The sequence below is a fragment of the Aptenodytes forsteri genome, unplaced genomic scaffold (genome assembly GCF_000699145.1).
Source record: "Aptenodytes forsteri isolate BGI_AS27 unplaced genomic scaffold, ASM69914v1 Scaffold96, whole genome shotgun sequence".
Lineage (NCBI taxonomy): Eukaryota > Metazoa > Chordata > Aves > Sphenisciformes > Spheniscidae > Aptenodytes > Aptenodytes forsteri.
The window spans coordinates 783,913-804,032 of record NW_008795029.1 but is presented as its reverse complement, the minus strand read 5'-3'; the positions used below and the strand labels follow the sequence as shown (position 1 = coordinate 804,032).

The 20,120-nt window shown below is 38.6% G+C and overlaps 1 protein-coding gene across 1 annotated transcript in view; it reads right to left on the bottom strand.

The window, feature by feature from the left end:
• Positions 1 to 7,644: 7,644 nt before the first annotated feature.
• Positions 7,645 to 20,120, bottom strand: part of MYO16 (myosin XVI) — a 322,187-nt gene continuing 309,711 nt past the window's right edge. Inside the window, exon 35 of the mRNA XM_009276139.1 lies at positions 7,645 to 7,878. Within this exon, the coding sequence (XP_009274414.1) occupies positions 7,645 to 7,878 (234 nt within the window). The remainder of the gene's footprint in view (positions 7,879 to 20,120) is intronic.

The window sequence follows — 20,120 nt, the reverse complement described above, 5'->3', positions numbered from 1 at the left end:
CCTTTTTCATCTTCCACATCCTGCACAAGTTCTGGATAAACTGCTAACTGTGAGCGTAATTTGTTCACCTCGAGGATTTTTTAGTGCTTGCTTTAATTTTACCTGGGAGTATTTTCAAGAACATTGACCTTGATACATGCCCGTACTCTCATTCTTAAAGGTCAGGCATCACTTCTCTTAAACACAGTGCCCCAGTGCTTTAGCAGGTAAGGAGCATGGAGGTTTGGGAACTTTGGGAAAATTTACTGTGCTGGCTCAGAAATTCTTAAACTTCCCGGGAAGATGGAGTCTCTGTTCCCTCCACATCCTCCTGTGTGCAGAGATCTGCCCATTATAATGCACAGGGGTTCCAGGCTGCTGAGGTCCTCTCCTTTTCTCCCTGAACTACAGTCCTTCTTCCACTGTGAGAAATAAGTCGGATGGAGTCAGAAATGGAAGAACAGAACAGGCAGTATGGAAATCCAGCTCGGTCCTATATACCTTTCCAGGGACAAGGCACCTAAAAGGCAGGTCTTGTGTTAACGTCCTTACGGGATCCAAATCCTCACCAGGATCTGGCCTTTTATTCCCATACAGGGATTAAATAAAAGACTAGACCTATAGATTTGCCATGAGTCATTGCGCTTTTTTTGTATTGGCAGAGCTTATTTGGATGTTCAAGCAGGACTTTTGTACATATACAGAAATAAGTAAATCATCTGTAGGCCTTAAAAATCAGCCAGGGTCAAATCCTGAATTTAACTGAAGATCTTTGAAAATCATGGACCTAAACTAGACCAAATCAATGTCTCTGTTGAACAATAAGCCTGCTGCAGAATGTTTAAAGGAATGATATCTGGTATAGAAAAGTAAGCATATCTACATGAGATATCTGATATAAAGCATCCATCATTGTGCCTTTGATCAACTAAACAGAATGCCTTTCCCACCTCAGAGAAGCTGAGGTCTAGATGTTGCACCCCCGGGAGACAAAAGATGCATGATTTTCAAGCTGCATCCTGTCTGACCTTGTAACTGCTCATGCCTGATGAGGACTCGGGGATTACATAGGACAGAAAATCAAGCCTGAAGAAAGTCTTTAAACTTTGAGAGCTACTTTTGGGTTGCTGTATTGATCTTTGATGATGTGGCATCTAGCATGTTACTTATGGTAACTCTAAGGCTCAGGGAGTCAAGATCTCAGCACGGACCCAGAAGATTTGTTTCAAATGCACTTATTTTCATATTGTCCTTTTAATTTTTTTTTTTTAAACGCTAAGTTCATATTACAGACATGGGAGCTATATCAGCAAATGCTAGACTTGAATACATACTTTTAGTAATCCGGTTACTAAAATATAATAAATGAAGATTATTAGAGGAGTAATTTTTATTCAAGATATTCTTAACTGCACAAACTGTTTGGGACTAAATCCGTAAAATAAGGATTTAGACAAAATCTAGACATCAGGTCCTTTTGAAATCCAACACCGTAATTTATGGCTTCAGGTTGCTGTTCAGAACCATGAGGAAGGTCAAAATGTCTGAAGATTTCCAAAACACTTACTCAGACTTACCCATCCACAGACGACTGATCTCCTGTCCTAGTCCTGTCACACTTAAACACTAGACATCCCCTTGCCTATCTGATTTGTGAGGCTCAGACCACTCTATTAGGGAGGGTCTGCACTAAAACCAGCTAGAGATGGTTTTAGTTCAAACGATCCATGTGGAGTTGTCTTCCTGAAAGGATGCAAAATCAGCCTGCCTAGTTTTTGGAATATTTTCCTGACTGCCAAGTTATACCATGTTGTGAGATAGAGGAGCTATACCTCCATAACTGTTCATTTAATAGCTGTGGCTATTTCATTGCCACAGCTTTCTAGCCTAGTGGTTTGTTCACATCTGGGCAGTGAGAAAGTTGCATCCCAATTCCCATTTTCAGAAATATTTCAGTAATTTATATTAAGCACTAATTAGAAAGAGCCTGGAGCACATTTCTCCCCTTTCCTTGGGAGTGTACGACAGAGTCAGCACTTTTCTTTCTGTAGTCTAATGAATATCAGGAGGCAGGGGACTACATGTCCATGTAGACTGAGAAGGGGCTGGAGCCCAGATGAAAACAGTGAGGGCACAAACATCAACTAATAGCTGTCACATGAACATTGCTGTGGTGGCAATATACCTGTGCTTGTCAAATTTTCCCTGTTGATGCTTCTAAGGACCTCAGCAGTTCTCCTGCATCTCAAAGCAAATATTCATTAGCGTGGTCTTTTCAGAGAAGAGTGGATTTATGAAAAAGTATGTCTGTGAAGAGTTGAAATTATGTGTAAATTCAGATTGCATCCAACAAAAAATTTCAGCTAGAAAAGGTGAAAAACATGTTGAAAATATTGAAATAGTCTATTTCAGTATTTTTAAAGGAAAACGTTTCATTAAAAAAAATTAAACCTAAACGTTATGCTGTAATGTCATTTAACCACTTTTTTTTCCCTTATAAAAGTCTGTTTGAAAAGTAGCCTAAGTTGACGGTAAAGGAAATAAGAAAGGGCTAAGAGGGGATTTTTTTCACATATGTAAGAATCAAAACAAGCTACTTAAGGTTGAATTAAATAATTCCAGCTAATTCAAGGGGGGGGTGTGTGTGTGTGTTTACTCTAATAAATCCTCAAAAAGTCAAATCATGACTTGACAAAATTTTTGCCTAAAACACTTCACAGCAAAATCCATGATTCAGCCAGATCCAGCATACATTCATGTGGTCAGGGAAATGGCCAAACCACCGGTGGAAGGACAGACAGTCTTTGCTAAAGATCTAATTCTCACAGCCACAGTATAAGCCAGCACTGGGATTTATTTATTTCTTCTCAAAATGAAAATTCTGAGTATACAGAGAACAGCAAAACTGGAAGAAAAGCATTTCCTTATATGCCCTTCTGTTTTGTTCAGGTACTGTCAGATAGTTATGCTCAGGTGGTGTTTTCTTTTTAAAAACTATATATTTAGAACACAAAGCCATGAAATGTTTAATACCATTCTGGAAAACTGACTTGTACAGAGTTTAATTACATTTATTATTTAACAAGCGAGTGGCAAAACTTATTTTAGGTTCCTCAGAGCATTTCAGATATTAGCAGGCTTTATAGAGATAAGAATAACGGGATTACTAGGGATCTCAATACTATAAAGCAGATTTAAAAACTACAATGAATATGGCTATTACTATCACTTTAGAACTATGCTACAATCTATTACGCTTTCTTAGCAAGTTAATGAAATTCTTTGTCCCACACACAAGGATCTGCAATATAATAAAGTTATTAATGAAAATAAGTCAACGTTTTAGAAAGAATAAAAAGGATCACTGGCAAAAAGGGAAATGTAATTCACTTATTCAACAATCATACTATTGTTTTGTAAACAATACAATTTTTTAAAAGGCTTATCACTTCATGCTGTACACAGATCTTCTGTAAAATATTGGTGCATGTATTTCTCTGAACGTCTAAATCCATTTTTAAAAGCAAAGTTTTGCTTATAATCTGCAATAGGAATGTAACTACAGCAACTAAAAAACACCAAGTGCTATTTCAGGAGTAACAAGTAAGGTTTACAAGCTTTAAAAATTTCTCATGCCAACAGCTGCTGTTTTTCTTTTATTGTGGTTTAATACAGTTTTAGAATTCTCTTGGCTTTAAGATCAAGTGTAAAACATTTCTGATTCTTCTTACCTTATACTGAAGGACAGGCTGATTTGTTAGAAGTTTTGTTTGTTTCACATATTAAAAATCAAGCAATAAGGCACAATGTGGAGGAGTGATTATCTGATGATAACCCCAGCTTCCTGAAATTGCTTTATTGCAAATATAAATATATTTTAGATTGTTCATTGGATATTAAGGGCATTAGCATGCTCATAGAGTTTAATCTTTCCCTTTAGAATATTAAATTCATAAGGCTTTTTTTTTGTCTAAGCTATTTTTTAATGTGCAAGAGAGGACTTCACATACTCAAGAAATACTGTAATTGGCTGGTGCATACTCCACTGGGGAGATTAATTTACGAGCACTGTACAGTTCTGCTAAAACTACTTCTCAACATTTCAAAATGTCAATAGTATATTTTCCCAGCCCTGTAAACACATTTTGATACACAATATAAACTTTAATGGTAGTTTTAAGACACCTCTGGGGGTATGGTTATTTAAGCAATAAGACACAGTAGGGTGTGAATTATGGTATAATAATTCCCTACCAACTGCATTGTTAGGCACGAGGCCAAAGGCCAGGGGACCAATGAACACACTAGGTGTGAATTATGACATCATAAGTCACACTCTGGAGTGTCTTACTGCCATTAGAGAAATATTTAAAACATGTTTTAACACAAATACTTTATTCCTATAGTACTATATTTTAATGGAATATCCTAAAAAATCTTCCCAAGGAAAAAGTTGGCCATTACATAACCTGGAATTAATAACAAAATTGAAAAAAAAGGTCTCTCATCATCTGCTACTTAGTTTGTCACATTGCACTGTGGTTACATGCTTTAAGGAAGAGCCCCAGAAAATGTATGTCTTACCCAAGTTTGCAAAAAATAGAACAAAGAGCTTCTGCACAGGGAAGGGATAATCTGCTTTGCCCTTTGTCTGGAGAATGATTGCCTGAATCAGGTTTGTACTGCCTTCTCCCGTGTAACTGTATCGATGAAACTGCTGGAAAATCTACACACCTTTTTTCCACACTTGGTTCATACTGCCGCAATAGGGCGCAATACAGACGTTGAAAGGGTAGCAAAAAGGTTCCTTAGACCCCATTTGCGCTCCTGCAGCTGGGGCCGATCACTGCTCTAAGACACCTTTTAGTAAGGATCGCAAATAGTATAATGTGCATCTGTACAATTTCCCATTTTAAACTCCATTTTAAACTCCACTTGACAAATGCATTCTCTCCCCTCTGGGTACTCCCGCGTTACAAGGGCAGCAATGGCAACAGTGCTGTCTGGAGATACACAAGCTAGCGCTCCTGCAGCTGGGGCCGATCACTGCTCTAAGACACCTTTTAGTAAGGATCGCAAATAGTATAATGTGCATCTGTACAATTTCCCATTTTAAACTCCATTTTAAACTCCACTTGACAAATGCATTCTCTCCCCTCTGGGTACTCCCGCGTTACAAGGGCAGCAATGGCAACAGTGCTGTCTGGAGATACACAAGCTCACCTTACAAATAGCTAGCTCGGTGACTGGTAGCACGCTCACTGCCGCAGCAGGGATCTTGGCATGATCTAAACTGGCTTCTCAGTCAGTTTTTACAGCTTGCCCTAAACCTCCAGGCTGCTGTGGATTGATTGCTACCAGTCACCAAGCCAGCCAGTGGGCATCAGAGTTAGCAATACGATAGAGCTTATGAGAGGGGCTGTTTGCCAGGCCCGTTGGAGGAGCGATAAGCCTGAGGGCATGTCTGCATGTCTCAGTGCAGTGAGGTGTTCAGGATGGCTAAGCTAGGCGGGTAGATGTTGTTAATGGCTATGTATAGCGATGCTGTGCCGTGTAGGGATAGCAACTTGCACCCTGGAAGCAATGTAGTTGCAAGGTCAGGTTAATTAGCTCTCTTGCAGCCAGTTCTGGAGCCATTTAATTTCGCTTTCACACAGGGATCTTTGCGTGTCCCTGATTATCTGAGCGAAAAGGCAGAAACCTCAGTTCTTCCAGGCAAAGCCTCGTTCTGACATAATTGTTTAGCGGGTGAGAGTTGTTTTCTGCATAACCTCACAGTGGTTAGCTGCCCCTCCTGGATAAAGTCACCATCTGTGGCCATTTACATCAGCTGAAGGTAACATTCAGAGTCTAGAGTCCCTGCTTCTCCATGAAATAGAAATGGGTACTCTTACAGAGAGGACTTCTGTGACGTTAACAGTGGTAACAAGGTAAAATTCTGAGCTAACCTGGTGTTTCCCCTTCCTTGTCCACTCAAAATGTCTATTTTAATCTCCAGCAAGAGAAGGTGCTTAATTCTGCCTACAGCTTGATGATATTCATGGGAACAATTTGAGTTTTGCTGCTTCCCTGTAAAAACAAACAAACAAGCACGTGATTGCTTTTTGCCGTTCAGCCTGCTTGAAGCTTCTGTCAAACACGATGAAAAAACCTACATCTCTAAGCAGTTTTTTTTCCTTTCCCAACAACTTCCAACCAAGGGTGAGCTCACTTTTTTTAAACCTAGCTTACATTTGAAAATATTAGTTTTACATCCACTTGCAAAATTACAAGCGCTTTTTCCTGGATCCCAATAGGAGTGGGGCAAACAGCCAAGAAAAGTGTTTCACACTGGTTCTACATACTCCAAGAACTTAAAATAAGCGGCCCCTGACAAAATACCTGTGTATATATATAAATTACACCTTTTAGTGGCAAAGCAGTATTTCAAAGACTGCTGAGCAGTAGTTAACAAGTTTCCAGCAGCATGTTTTTCATAAATTAACATTACTGCTCAGAACTCACGTTTGCCAACTAGAATGCTCCAATTTCTGAAACCATTTCATTACATGAAATTTGAGGTATAAATGCATCACTGTACCACCATAAGGACATAATCCTTTGATATACCCATCTCCATAAAGCCTTCTGGCTTGTAACAGTAAATCACAGCCCTGTTTTCATACCTCATTACCATTACGTATCTTTCCACTGACACCTGACCTTACGCATAATCAGGTATGAATTTCAAACCATACTTATAATCTAAATGAGTGCCTCGTTATTTTACATAACCCAGAATGAAATAAGGTTTGAGATGTAACTGCTGAATTCACAGCTCACATATTCAGGAACACAGGTCTACCGAAAAGGAGTCATGGTCTCTAATTCATGACTGTAAACAGCACCAAATCACACCTGCATATAGGAGCTTTGCAAGGATTTCAGATTGGATTTTAGAAAGGATATTGCCAGTTCTGAAAAAAACAACACAGTGTTGAAACTGTTTGGTATGTTGTTAAAGATAAACTGTGAAAGAAAAATGCGAGTACTGAATTTATTACCTGTATTTTGAAGAAAGAACGACAGCACCAATTGCATAAAGTTATAAAACACCAGTAATAAACATGTAAATAATCTTCAGGTTTGCAACGCCAAGAGAACACAGACATCTACAAAGAAATATATATATGTATACATGTAATATAATAAAACCATTCATTAGGGAACAAGAAACATCATATTTTTTTACTATATAAAACAGCTGTACAGTGTGCACAGAGACTTTACTGATCTTTCTGAAATGCCTGTCAGTCACTTCTCCCCATCATCATTTGCTTAACATAGTTTCTTTATTGTCCATGGGAGAACTCTAAGTGACCGTCTTGTACTCTTAAACTAAGAACTTACAGTGCAGTTTGTCTCCATATATATATACACACGCATACATATATATACTCACAGATGCACACATATATGTAGATGTGTATATATATGAAAAGAACAAACACACACATGTACACGCACACATGACAGATCTAAATAGCTCCTCCATCCTGTGCTCTTGAATGAGTGCTTATAAAAAATCCCCGCACGCTTTGTGAAGGGAAGAAAACTTGCTGATTGTGCAGATTGAAGTCATTAGGTGGTTTCATTCCTAACAGTCTGCAAACACACACATCTGAATCACATGGTGCTATCCCATATGCCCGAAGAGAGTCTGTTGCAGGAGGTATCTTCTACCTTCTTCAGCAGCGTTGGCTTTTTACAAGGCGGTGGAGGTGGGGCTGTGATTCTTTGCTCAGTGTTGTGCAAGATTTGCGGCCAGTCTTCTCTCTCTTCACACAGCTTTCTCCTCCAATCTAGGAGCTCTTGCAGAGCCACACTCTCATTCTCTGAAAGTCTAAGCTGATGAATAACCTGTCGTGAGAAGGAAATGATAATAATAAAAAAGGTGGATAAAGTTAATTCTCCTGGCAGTGTAAAACTGCAAAGTCCATGTTGAATGATACCTCACCCAGGATCCTCTGCCTCTTTTGTCGTGGATGTAAACCTGTGGGCAGGGCAGACTCGGGTCCTGTTTTCTTATCTCCTTTGTAAAGAGCTCAGTGACATGCATAATGATGTATAAGCAATAACGACTTTCAGCAAAATAACCTTCCCTTGAACTCATGAGAGGTGTTTTATACTGCCAAGCCCTGTCTGAGGAGGGAACCACCTTCTGCTCTCCATCCGTTATTTGCAAAGGGCACCATGGAGCGTTATAAGCTTATCCACACATTATAGTAGGATGATGAACAGAAATCCTGAGACTGCTACAGCGTGCCCTGGCTTAGCCATGTTAGATGGTGAGTGTCTGTGAGTGCTTCCATTCTTTACAATTAAAGAAATAAATAGATGCATGTGGGTAAGCACTCAAGTTCTACACTTTTGCTGAGGGGAAGCTGCTCTCATTTGTACTACAGCTGAAAGAAAACAGATCAAACAACCCTGTTAATAATTTGAAGCAACGTTGTCCTCCAAAAGGGTTTAAAACTTTGTGCTTAACTCACTGCCCCCAGTCCCCATTTATCATTCTTTACGCTGAAAATAAAGATAAATAATGATTTTATATAAATAAAGAAAAGTAATGATTTAGAATTGCCTTATTTCAATCTCATGTCTGAAAGTCACGGAACTGAAGTTGTATGAACCAGGTGCCAAAAATGAAACAAATGGAAAAAACTCCCCTATGTCAGCAAAGGCTACATGAACACAGTCCTCTGAAACACACAAAACAGACTGCCTACAGTGATGAGTAGCCCATATTTCTAACAACTTGGTCTTAAAACTGTTGTCATATAATACTGTTATACTCACAAAATACTCCTTTACACAGAGCAAATAGCAGCTGCAGGAGTAGCAAGGTTTTGCCTCTAAATGTAAATACCCAAATAGCCATAACCAAGAAACTATAACCTGTTTTGCTGCTTAGAATTAGTAACGCTACTTGTCACAGATACGTGTTATCCTTAGAACCAGGAGCTGGCGCTTGTTTTCCTCCAGAGAATACATTAACAACTTAAAATGTAGTTTCAGTTGGCCTGAAACTATTTATAAATTCATCTTGAAGTAGCCAAACAGTTCTGTACTAGATTCATAATCCACCTAGAAGAAACTGTTCCTTCCCATTTAACTTTTCTGTTCCAATGGTTATTTATTTTGTTCAAGTCAGTTTGAAGCCCTCATGACAGCACAAGTCCACGAAGCTATGAAGTTCATCTCTCCATCCTTTAAGACCTACTTAGCACCTATGCAGTACAGCAGCACCTAGAGGAGGTACTGAGAGCTCTTCGCTTGGGGGGTACTCTGTAGCAGAAGGGGCCTATCTAGGGAACATGAACCAAACCCACCATAACAGCTAACTGCCCATGGCCCTTACCCTGCTACCTTCCTTCTTAAGGACCCCACAGGGGCACCTATAAGAGGCACCTATGACATGACTAATATGCCCATTCTTCACCTCACACAACGGGCTCACGTGAGAAGTATGGCTATTCTTGTCAAGGTTGCATTTATACTCCTTGTCAATAATGGCTGCATGTTAGTTACCATGATAAAGGAATTGATGTGCAGTGCCCTTAAATGCTCATGAGACACTATGCAAGTGGTCGGTTCCAGTTGCAAGGAGGGCTGAGTGACATGAGGGGCATTTTTGTCACTGATGGGCAATGAAGTTCCCGGGGTAGAAGACTTTGCTATTGCCTGTGGCTCCTGCTGTTCCTTCATGGAATAGCAGGTACCTGGGTACAGAGGCTTACACAGGCTTTACACTGCTGCTTCAAATGTGTCCTGTGCAAGTCAGACCTTTCACACGTGCTGCCAGAGAAGGAATGAGCCCTTACATGGAGATGCCTGAAGATCGATGGGGAATCTGCTCAGTTTCTGGTTGGTTGATGCTTCAAAGGGAAATGCATTAACCTATACAATGTCTTAATAAAAGGTATTATAATTTCAAGCACAGTTGTAAATTCTGCATTTTTAAGAAAAAAGAAAAAAATGGAAAGTGTTTGAAAGACTTCATTAAAGTATATTTCGGTGCCATCCCAATTGTATGCCACTATGAAATCAAAACCCTCTTTGCTTTTATGTTTACACAAAATGCAACAGGGCATCTCAAAGAAAAATGAAATGTTCCACAGATATTGTTAGAGAGATATCAGAGTCTTCTTGTGTACCAAAACATATTACCTTTTTTTAATTTTTTTTTTTTCCAGTGTGAGTAGGAACGATTAGAAGACAAATGAAAAGTTTGTAATTGGAAACAATTTATCAAGAAAGACAGGTCAGGTAGTTTTATCCTATAGGGCAGGTGTATAGTTTGGGAGGCACCGTGACTTACTGTGGCCAATTTCTACCAATTTTTGTGGGTTTAATTTATGGGCATAGAAAACAGGTAGATTGGAATCCAGTCTTCCCAATTTAGACACCTTATTTGCATCTAAATTTTAGGCATTTCATGAACCTGTATTAGGCATGTTTCTCAGGGAGGTGCTGGAACATACAAAAAGCAAGGTGTGTTAGACTGTCATTGCAAGAGTTTCATATGAAAAAGTTTCAGACATAAGTAATCAAAGATGTGCCTGAACACTGGTAGATAAGTATACTTATAAGAAAACAGATATTTTAGAATTCTGTGTTATTGGATGTGCTCAGGTGACAAAGTTTGATAGCATGACTCCAATGAAGTACGGAGGAATTTTCAGTTTTGAAACATGGACAAAGTATTTGTATGGAGGCAGTGCCACTGCTATTCTAAGAAACATAAAGGCACACAGGTGCAGGGTGAAAAGCAAGTACAATTTGCCTGGGCAAGGCAATTGACAAATGCATCCTATTTATAGCTTATAGGCACTGAAGAAGCTTTATTATCCCGACCATGCTTATGCAAGCTGTAAATTAATGTTGGGTCAGCAGTTTCACTGTAGAGCTTATTTTCCAGTGTATAGTGGACAAATGTTGGTCCAGTCAACAAATAAGTGTACATCTTTTATTGTATTTTTTTAAACAAGGATGGAAAAATATCTCAAATCTTTATTCGTTATGAGATTGATCTGGTAAGTAAGATGGAAAAAGTGTCTATTTCAACCTGGATGAAGGACATGCGATGGAAATGCAGTGGAAATGAAATGGGGGAAAATGCACAAGAAATGGCAGAGCTTTAAATGAATCAATTAATTTAATTAGATCTATTTGAATAACATGGTATCTTTTCTCTTTTCCATTCATGATTAGACCTGTGACAAGCTAAAGATTTATTATACATATTCATTATAGAAAAGACTTGCTGAATCATTTTACACGAAGCACAATGTAAAACAGCAAGCTATGTTTCTTCATTATTATTCTATATCCGGAACAGGTATTTTGTGAAGGGTGAATGAGGTGTGTAGGAAGTAATTATTTTAAGACTCCTGATCTTTTCAATGAACACTGAACAAACAACTTCAACCATTAAGGGGTAGAGATGGTACCAACCGTGGACCAGGATTTTCCTACTCAAAGTCAGCGGTCAATCAGACATGGGCAACATAGCATTTGGGCTAGACCCACAAAAACATATAGCATTTGAATACCTAGCATTTAACAGCCCTGCCATCTGGTGGAAACACCATCCCTGTGTTTGGTATCCAGAGTCCTTACTGAGCAAACAACAAAAGCTGACGTGTCAAAGACAGTGACGCACAAGAGAAGAGCATGTGGACTTACCAAAGCTATTCATTGGAAACTGCAATGGAGTGAAACAGTTAAACAAGATCCATATTTTCCACTGAAAAATATGGCAAGATGAACAAAATAAATTTGTAAGGAGCAGCCCAGGGAAGAGATCCCAGTATTTGTTTCTCCCACCTCACAGCCCAGACTAGCAGACTGCAGAAGCAAGTGCTCTCCTCCTGGCACTAGGGATGTTGGTTGGTGACAGAGCACCGATGGCTCAGTTCCATCAGGACATCCGTGGAAGGACTTTCACCATTATCTAGTGGTTAGATATTGGGAAATCAGAAGATGTGGATTTGACTTCTCTCAGGTTAAGGAAGAGACTGCGTTCCCACATGCTGAGAGGACACTGCGACTACAAGAGGTGGACTCTGAGTGCAAGGAAGAAGGACTTTGGCTCCTGTGCTTTGTGCTGTCCATGTGTGATAAGTATGCTAAAGCAAATCCGTCAGAGTGAGTCCCTTGTGGTTTTAGCGCACAAGAGAGAGTGGAGACAGAGCACTTTGGTTGTACGCTGGCCACCATGAAAATCTTAGAGCACGATTTTGCTTACTGAATTATACACATTTAAGTATTGCACAGTCATTGGAGAATGAGACCCTGATTTGCCTTCTGGATTTGGGCTTTTAAATTCTGCCTAAATTTCACTTTACAGCCTAAAGCAGACATACTGGATTTCAACTTTGTCTTAGAATCAAGATGAGTTGCTATAAGTCAATAAATTATTTTAATTATAGTCTTATTTCTTAGGCTAGTTAAAAAATGCAGTGAGTTTTTAATTATGGAAGTTGAAGGTTTCACATTTTTAAATAATTTGTGGCAAAAGGTATGCCAGATAAAAAGATTAACAGGTCCATTTAAAATCAACTTTTATTTCAGTTATTTAGAGATTTGGCTCTAGAATCTCAGGAAATTCGTTCTGCATTAAAAGATCAAATGTTCTAACTTTACAGAGGATATTTTGTAACATTCAGAAGTAACAAAGAGCTTATATTGTCTATTTGTGTATCAAATGCAACAGTCTTAATCAACAAGCTATGGCTAAAGGACTCATTAAACTGTCTGCCAAACAGAGATTTATTAATTTGCATTGGTAGATTCTTTTGAGTATTTCACCTCATTTTGCTCTCTCCCTGACCAGTCAGCCAGTAGGGTTTACTTTTTAAAAAATATGTGTATTGTATTCTAGTCATTTTTTTGGTCATTTGTGATTACATTGATTTTTCTACTACTATTCACCAGAAAATGAAAAGAAGTGTTTAATTACATTCTTGGATGTTAAAACATACAAATAATTTTCTTTGCACAAAATGTAGCTCTGCATGTTTTATTATAGTTCTGGTTTTAGTGGCTTCTGTAAGTTTTAGTAAAATTCCTGAATATAGACATATAAGCACAACAGAAAACAGATTTTTAAATCACAACACAATTTAAGGACATGTATAGCGTATAAACCTGTGCTCCTGAGATATTTGCATGAGGTAGCTAGTCCATATTTTCCCTTCAGAGAAATAGATTTGTCAGTGTTGGTGCTTTAAAGTGACTGTCAGTAGATGCTCACAATTAATTATTAGAGCATTATTATGTTTCTCTTCCATTAGTGTTTTTAAATTGTTAGTAAAGTTGAGGTCCCATCATGGAATCCATGGGGAGATTGAGTCTAGAACAGCGATGATTTTACCTTTCTAAAATTTGATCGAGATCTAAAGTGAATTATGCAATAAATGTAAAATGTTGATGATAAATTATAATTATCTTAGAAATAGAACTGCCTTGACAAAACCCACGTTTTTAAACTTTTCCAGTTTGTAGGCTGCCTAAAAACATAAGCAGAACAAATTTCAGCCAATAGGTGACACACAGTTATCTTTATTAGAGCCCTCAAAAGCTGTTCACAAACCCCAGTGGGTCTCCTGCGGATCATCAGTTTTAAAGACAGAAGCGATCGGGATGTTCTCACCTCTCATTTCAAAATTAAAGACACAATTTCATTCAGTAATTCTGGAAATAATACTGTATGCGATTATTAGCAAGACCAACACATTTTGATTCAACCTGTGACAGGCATGCATATCTCTCACAAAAATGTTTCTAACTCATTTTAATGGCTTCATCTTTCTCTGTTTTCCTTTTGCATCTGATAAGCCTCTGCACTGACTGCTTCCAAACATGCATGTCCCATCTTTTTTCCAAACTACAGGACAGGCACACTGCAACCTCTCAAAAAATCCTGACCCCTCAGGTTCAAACAGATATGTTTGGTTTCTTCTATGTTACAAAAAAGCATAAATCAGGAAAGGATTGCTTTTCCACCAATTCTTGAATCAAGAAAAAAAACCCGTCAGCCTACATGTTATTTACCAATATTTTACACTCATTTAAAGATACAAGGGGAAAGCACACGGTAAACCAAGGGTGTGTTAAGAAGCCTAGGCAAGCATTCAACATAAATCAAATCAATATGTAAATTTGTGTTTGATTGGGAAACCTGCGTTGGCCATGTAAGACCCCAGCAGGGAGTAGAGAGCAGCTATGATAAATGAGTTTACATGCTTCTAAATTCCAGTTAAAAATCTTCAAATACAAATGTACCACTGGGATCCAAGCTGATTCATGGGATTGTCTTGTGAATGCTGGGACATGCGTTTTTTTGCAAATGCAGACCCACTGGATGTAATAACTTGATATGTGATATGCAACAATAAAGTGATTTTAGTTAATCGTTCTTTTAAACTGCTGATGATTTTTCTTTGTGTTGGAGCAACCTTACAATCTCCAGAAATAAAACTCTGCAAATGCATGGCAAATGGGTTTGTTGGAACGGAGAAAATGGCAAAGACGACAGGTGCTCTGTCTGGTGCAAATCTGGAATTGCTCCGGAGGAGGTATGCCAGCTTAAATAGTTAAACACGAGATCCATAACTGATAGATATATTGCATTTGCTTTGTTCTAAGCAAGAAAATATTTTTTCTCTCTCAGTTAAAATTTCTTACTACATCAAAAGAATAAACTACCTTTAGAACAGGTGTTGTATCGATGACGTACCAAGGGAAGCTATAACTTTGCTGATATTTTAAAATTGGGGGTAATCTTAAAAGTAACTTTGTATTTAAAATAAAACTAAAAAGGGACTACATTTCTGAACAAAATTGGATCACCACAAGAGTCAGGAAGAAACGCTTTCCCTTCTGACAAGCATTTTTCAGCTATCTGGATTTTTGGAGGGACAGATTTCATTTTCTTCCAAACGTCAGCCGTGGGGCAATGCTGGAAGCAGGATATTCTGGTGTCAGAGACCACGCAGGCACAGGCATCTTTGATTGCCCAGTCCAGCCCTCTGCTATCACATGGCATTTGGAAAACTCTCAAGCTTCATCCTAAAAAAATTAATTCCACTGTTTGCCTTGGTTTGGCTTTCTGAAAGGATTTTCCAGAAAATTTCATGAAGGAAAAGTCCACTAAGGATTATTAGCTACAAAACGAAGTCTGCCTTCAGAAGGCCCTTCCTCACAGAACGCTGGAAACTGAGAGACCACACCGGCAAAAGAGGCACCCCGCACCCCTCTGTTTTCCCTAGGCAGCAGCGCCTTCTCGTTTTGCCAGAAAGAGACTCCTGGGCTGCACCCACCTTTGGTGGGCCTCAGACAGAAGATTTTATATTCTTCATCTGACCGCAATTCTATTCCTGGTGTAAGTTGTCTGATTTTCTCTCATAGTCTTGGGGTTTTCTGCTGTGGGTTGTTTGGGGGGTTTGTTCTGTTGGTTTTTTTGGGTTTTTTTTGGGGGGGGGGGTTGGTTTTGGGTGCTTTTTTTTTTTTTTTCCCAGGAATACATTTTAGTTGCAAAAGCAGGGCTTGGTCTTCTGTACTTTTGTACCTTTCCCTCAGTGAAGTAGTAACATGCCTGGGACCACAATATTCTCAATTAATTATGTTAATCATCTTCCATATAGCTTGGACGTATTTCAGCAATCAAACTAAGATATTATATCTTTGCAAAACAAAATCAGTACCCAAATCCTGAGTATAGCTGTAATGTGTAATCTGGCAGAAAGTATCAGAACAAGGTAGGCAATGTTCAATAATATATGACAGCACACGTCAGGCACTGTGATTACCTGAGTTGGGAATACAGTTGGACAAGCCTATACATTCAAAACAGGGGTGTATTTTATTTATTTATTTGGATCTTTTGGGTTTCAATCATTTATTTATTATTATTTGTTTTGGCTGAGTTTCTTTCAACTCTAGATTTCTGATATCAACTACAAAATGACACCTTCCCAGAGTGACTAATACATCAATGAGTATTGAAATATACTGTTTTTTTCTCTAAAGTAATATTTCTCTTTCCAGATAAACTGACCACACAATGCTCCTTAAAACCTTCAGAGCACCCTCCTAATTTGCCTCTGACACTTCAGAAAAAGATTATGTTCAGGACAGCAACTGTGCCTTTCTCAAGATGAGTTCTAAAAACAAACCATTTATCACAGAGGTCTTCAGAACAGCTGACCTAACAATGCTGATACCACTTTTTACATAATCTAACAAAAAATATCTGAAAAACGGAATCATGTTGCTACTTAGCTGATCACTGCTGCTTTGTGGTATTAATGGACATATTTTACCTGATCAGTCAGAGACTAGGTTTGACACAATGCTTTCGAAGCAATTACAAAAACAGTCATCAACTCATATTTGCTAATGTTGTGTATCATCATTTCTTGTACAGAAACACTACACTTACGGTCAAACAACATTAGAGGCAAACAGCACTTAATTTATGGTCTGTTAGCAGTCTAAATCTCTGCTGGTCTACATGTATGCGGCAGTGTGTGACAGCAAGAGAATGAAGGGCAGAGGGACCAGTTTATTCTCTCTCACACCAGGCACTTATGACTGAGTCAGAAGTGAAGTCACTCTCCACAAGTGCTGTCGGTGGGGTAGTGGACCACACTCCCGTTGAACTCAAATTTGAAGCAGCCTTTTAAGGTGACCCATTGGCCGTTGTGGCAGCCCAAGGGGAATAACTACACACTTTAGCCAAACACCTGAGCTTAGGGAGGGCACAGGAATGCTCAGGAGGTTTTTGTCCCCTTCTCCTCAACAATCACAGCCTTCTACCAGGGGAAAATGCAATGAGGATGAAGCAATGGAGACAGAAAAGGGGCCTCAAATGTGTAGGGAGCTGACTGTGGCATCTACAGGTTCGAAAAGGAGAATCTGCGCTTTCCCTTTTGGAGCTCACAGCAGTCAGATCTAGGACATACTTGCTGAGGAGAGGGGCATCAGCCTTCCAAAAGCGCTTGATACAGAAACACAAGATACTGTACCTACTGATGAATTTATACTATGCCTCATACCATTTAATCTATAAGGCACACGTTTCTGACTGTAAGTCTTCTAAAAATAAAGCCGCACTGTGTTATAAGACCTGATTTTTGTCTGTATGTGACATTACAAAGAGAATTCTTTGACTTTAGTGTCAAAACAATAAACAAAACACAATTCAGGGGGATATACTGATTCAGATCAATGATAAATATGTAACATTCTGTGTCCTCTCTTGGATGTTATGTGTTTACAAAGGCGTTAGTGATTTTTTTATTACACCAGACTTGTTTGATTGCCACGTTTTGCTTCAAAGATGATCAAAGATTACTTCCAGCTAATAGGCAAACACGACAGACATTAATAACGAATGTTAGAGCCCAGTGTTTAGAACTGTGACAACGGGCGGGGGGTAGCAACACATTGCATTCTTGACTATTCATTTTTTTTAACTTTTGATCAGTCAACAAAAGAAGCGATTGGCAACAAATATTAAATCAAGTAGGAACAAAGAAGGCCCTTGAAACCATAATGAATATGCAGCTCTTTCTGAGGGAAGAGACTGCTGCAAGCAATGCGATTTCATGAAATAAGAGCTATGGCTTAAGCTATAATGAAACAATAAATACATTCTTCACGAATATGAAAAGACATTTCCAATTTTTCATTGTCAGATGTTGGCTCCTATATTACTGCAATCTGCCAACCTGCACTATGGGGTTTAAACAAAATAGAAGAGATAAGACTGCAGATTTTTTAATATAACAATATGTGAAAAAATAACCATCATTTTTTATCTCACTTCTTTGAGCACGTTACAGATAAAACACGTTTCAGAAGTGGGTAACCAAAATCTTATGTCAGGTTGTATTGTATGTCTGATATTACTTAACCTACTAGGACGGCAAGCTGCCTGCTTGTTTGTGTCTTGTTCTGGGAGTATTTCCATAGGATGTTGAATGCATGTCACATCCTCTGATTACAAATAAGCCAACATTCAGCCACTAGAAAGCTAAACTGCACAAAGAGGCTTTGCACCTTTTAATGGGAAATTTTCTACCTTTCTTCTCCGATGGCTGAATCTTCAGGAGAGTATGGTTGCGAACTAACTTGCATAGAAAGCAACTTTAAAAATGTAGGTGGATTATTACAATTATTTTTATTTTATGGAACATAAAAGATCACATTGATATGCGTATGAAGATGAATATCATATCTGGAACATCACATAGACTTTCTACTTTTTTACTCCTTAGTCCCTCTCTCTTTTTACTCCACCACCCTGTGTTCTGTCCTTGGTTCTTTCCGTCCTGTTTTTCTTCCTTTTAGTTGTTTTTCTCACTTCTCTGTTTTTTTCTTCTTCTCTCTGGCTCTTCCTTCTTTCCTCTTTCTAAATCCCCTATTCCATTTCATTATTTACCTTCTCTCTCAGTCATTTTATTCTTCCTCCAACCTTACTTCTCTGAATCATCCTTTATCTGGTGCCTGTTTTACTCCCCACTCCCGCCCCACACACACGCTTATTATCACTCTAGTCTTTAATCTGCCCCTCACTTCCCATCTGTTCATTATCTCCAGGTTGTCCATCTCATCCTGTTACAGACAGACCATGTTGCTTCTTGCTGCCCACATAAGAAACAAGGAGTCTTTTAGCTGGCCTGCTTTTCTTCATTCCACTGTATCTTTCTCACACCACATCCCACTTGGTAGTGAATGTTAATAACAACTTTAAAATATTTTTACCAAAAATAAAAAGAATACAGTCCTGGATCTGTGAAAAAGAAGACGACAGGGCCGCTTAGCTTTTGTGTGAGGTGCCAAAGATACAGTCTTGCTTTTGTTGACTTTATTTCATCTTGCTGCTGTTGCTGACATTCCAAAGAACTTATATATTTCAACAGTCTTTATGCTCTATCTTTTAAACATACACACTCATAGGAGCTATCGAGAACAGAGGAAGCAATAAATACAGTCTGGAGAAGAGAGCCCATTGGACTGGCTAAGGAACTGAGAAACGCGTCGTGTAAAAGAAAAAGAGCACAGAGCTAATATTTTATAAAGCTTTTTTATTTTGGAGGAGGCTTTGGGTTTTAGACCCTGCTAAGCAATTTCAACATTTCTGGAGTCTCCAGTATGCTTTGGGATCACTTCCCGGAGTGGGACTGAATTGAAATGACTCTTAGTCATAACAAAATTTTCTATCTAAGCAAGATTATGGCACAAAGGACCAGAAGAAACATCTCATCCATTTTGGTGGTTTCTTTACCTCTGGAAAGAAATTATGGGATAAGAATTCAAGAGTACAGATCCAGGCACATTTGGAAGTCCCAAACTGTTTAAACAAATCACTGAAGCAATTTGAAACAATAAGCATTTAAATAATTTTAAATCAGTAATTTTAAATCAAGTTGAGAAAAGGAAGTTTCCCAGTTTTCTACTGTTCAGGGAGCAAGAGGCGCAGCACAGTTACCAAAAGGTTTTCTGTAGAAGCTGAGTTAGATACAGTCCTTGCAGCTGATATATGTGGGCTTAGTCGCTAAGAGCAAAGTACGTTTTCTTGTAAGGGTAGATTAGGATATTGTTTCTTGCAGTACCATTTTACTGTAGATTTCTAGTTTACATTTTGAAGATTTCCTTGACTAGAATGTTTTGGTTTACAAGGAAAGCACAAAATACATGGAAGCTGGTGTGCTGGGTTGGTGAAAAGAATATGTGTGGCTCTTTGCTAACAAATAGTTTCTTAAAGATCTACTATCCGAACAAACTAAAGCACATGAAACTTCTTGACAACTGGTTTCACCCCCAAATTCATGGTTCAGTTTTCATCTTCATTGAGGATGAAGATGATGCTACACTGTTATATCAGATGTTAGGTCCTTTATGTTTTTATGTAGTACTTACTTGCAAGTGATGTAATCACTTGGAAATCATAGAATCATAGAATCATTCAGGTTGGAAAAGACCTCTAAGATCATCGAGTCCAACCGTCAACCCAACACCACCATGCCCACTAAACCATGTCCCTAAGCACCTCATCTACACATCTTTTAAATACCTCCAGGGATGGGGAC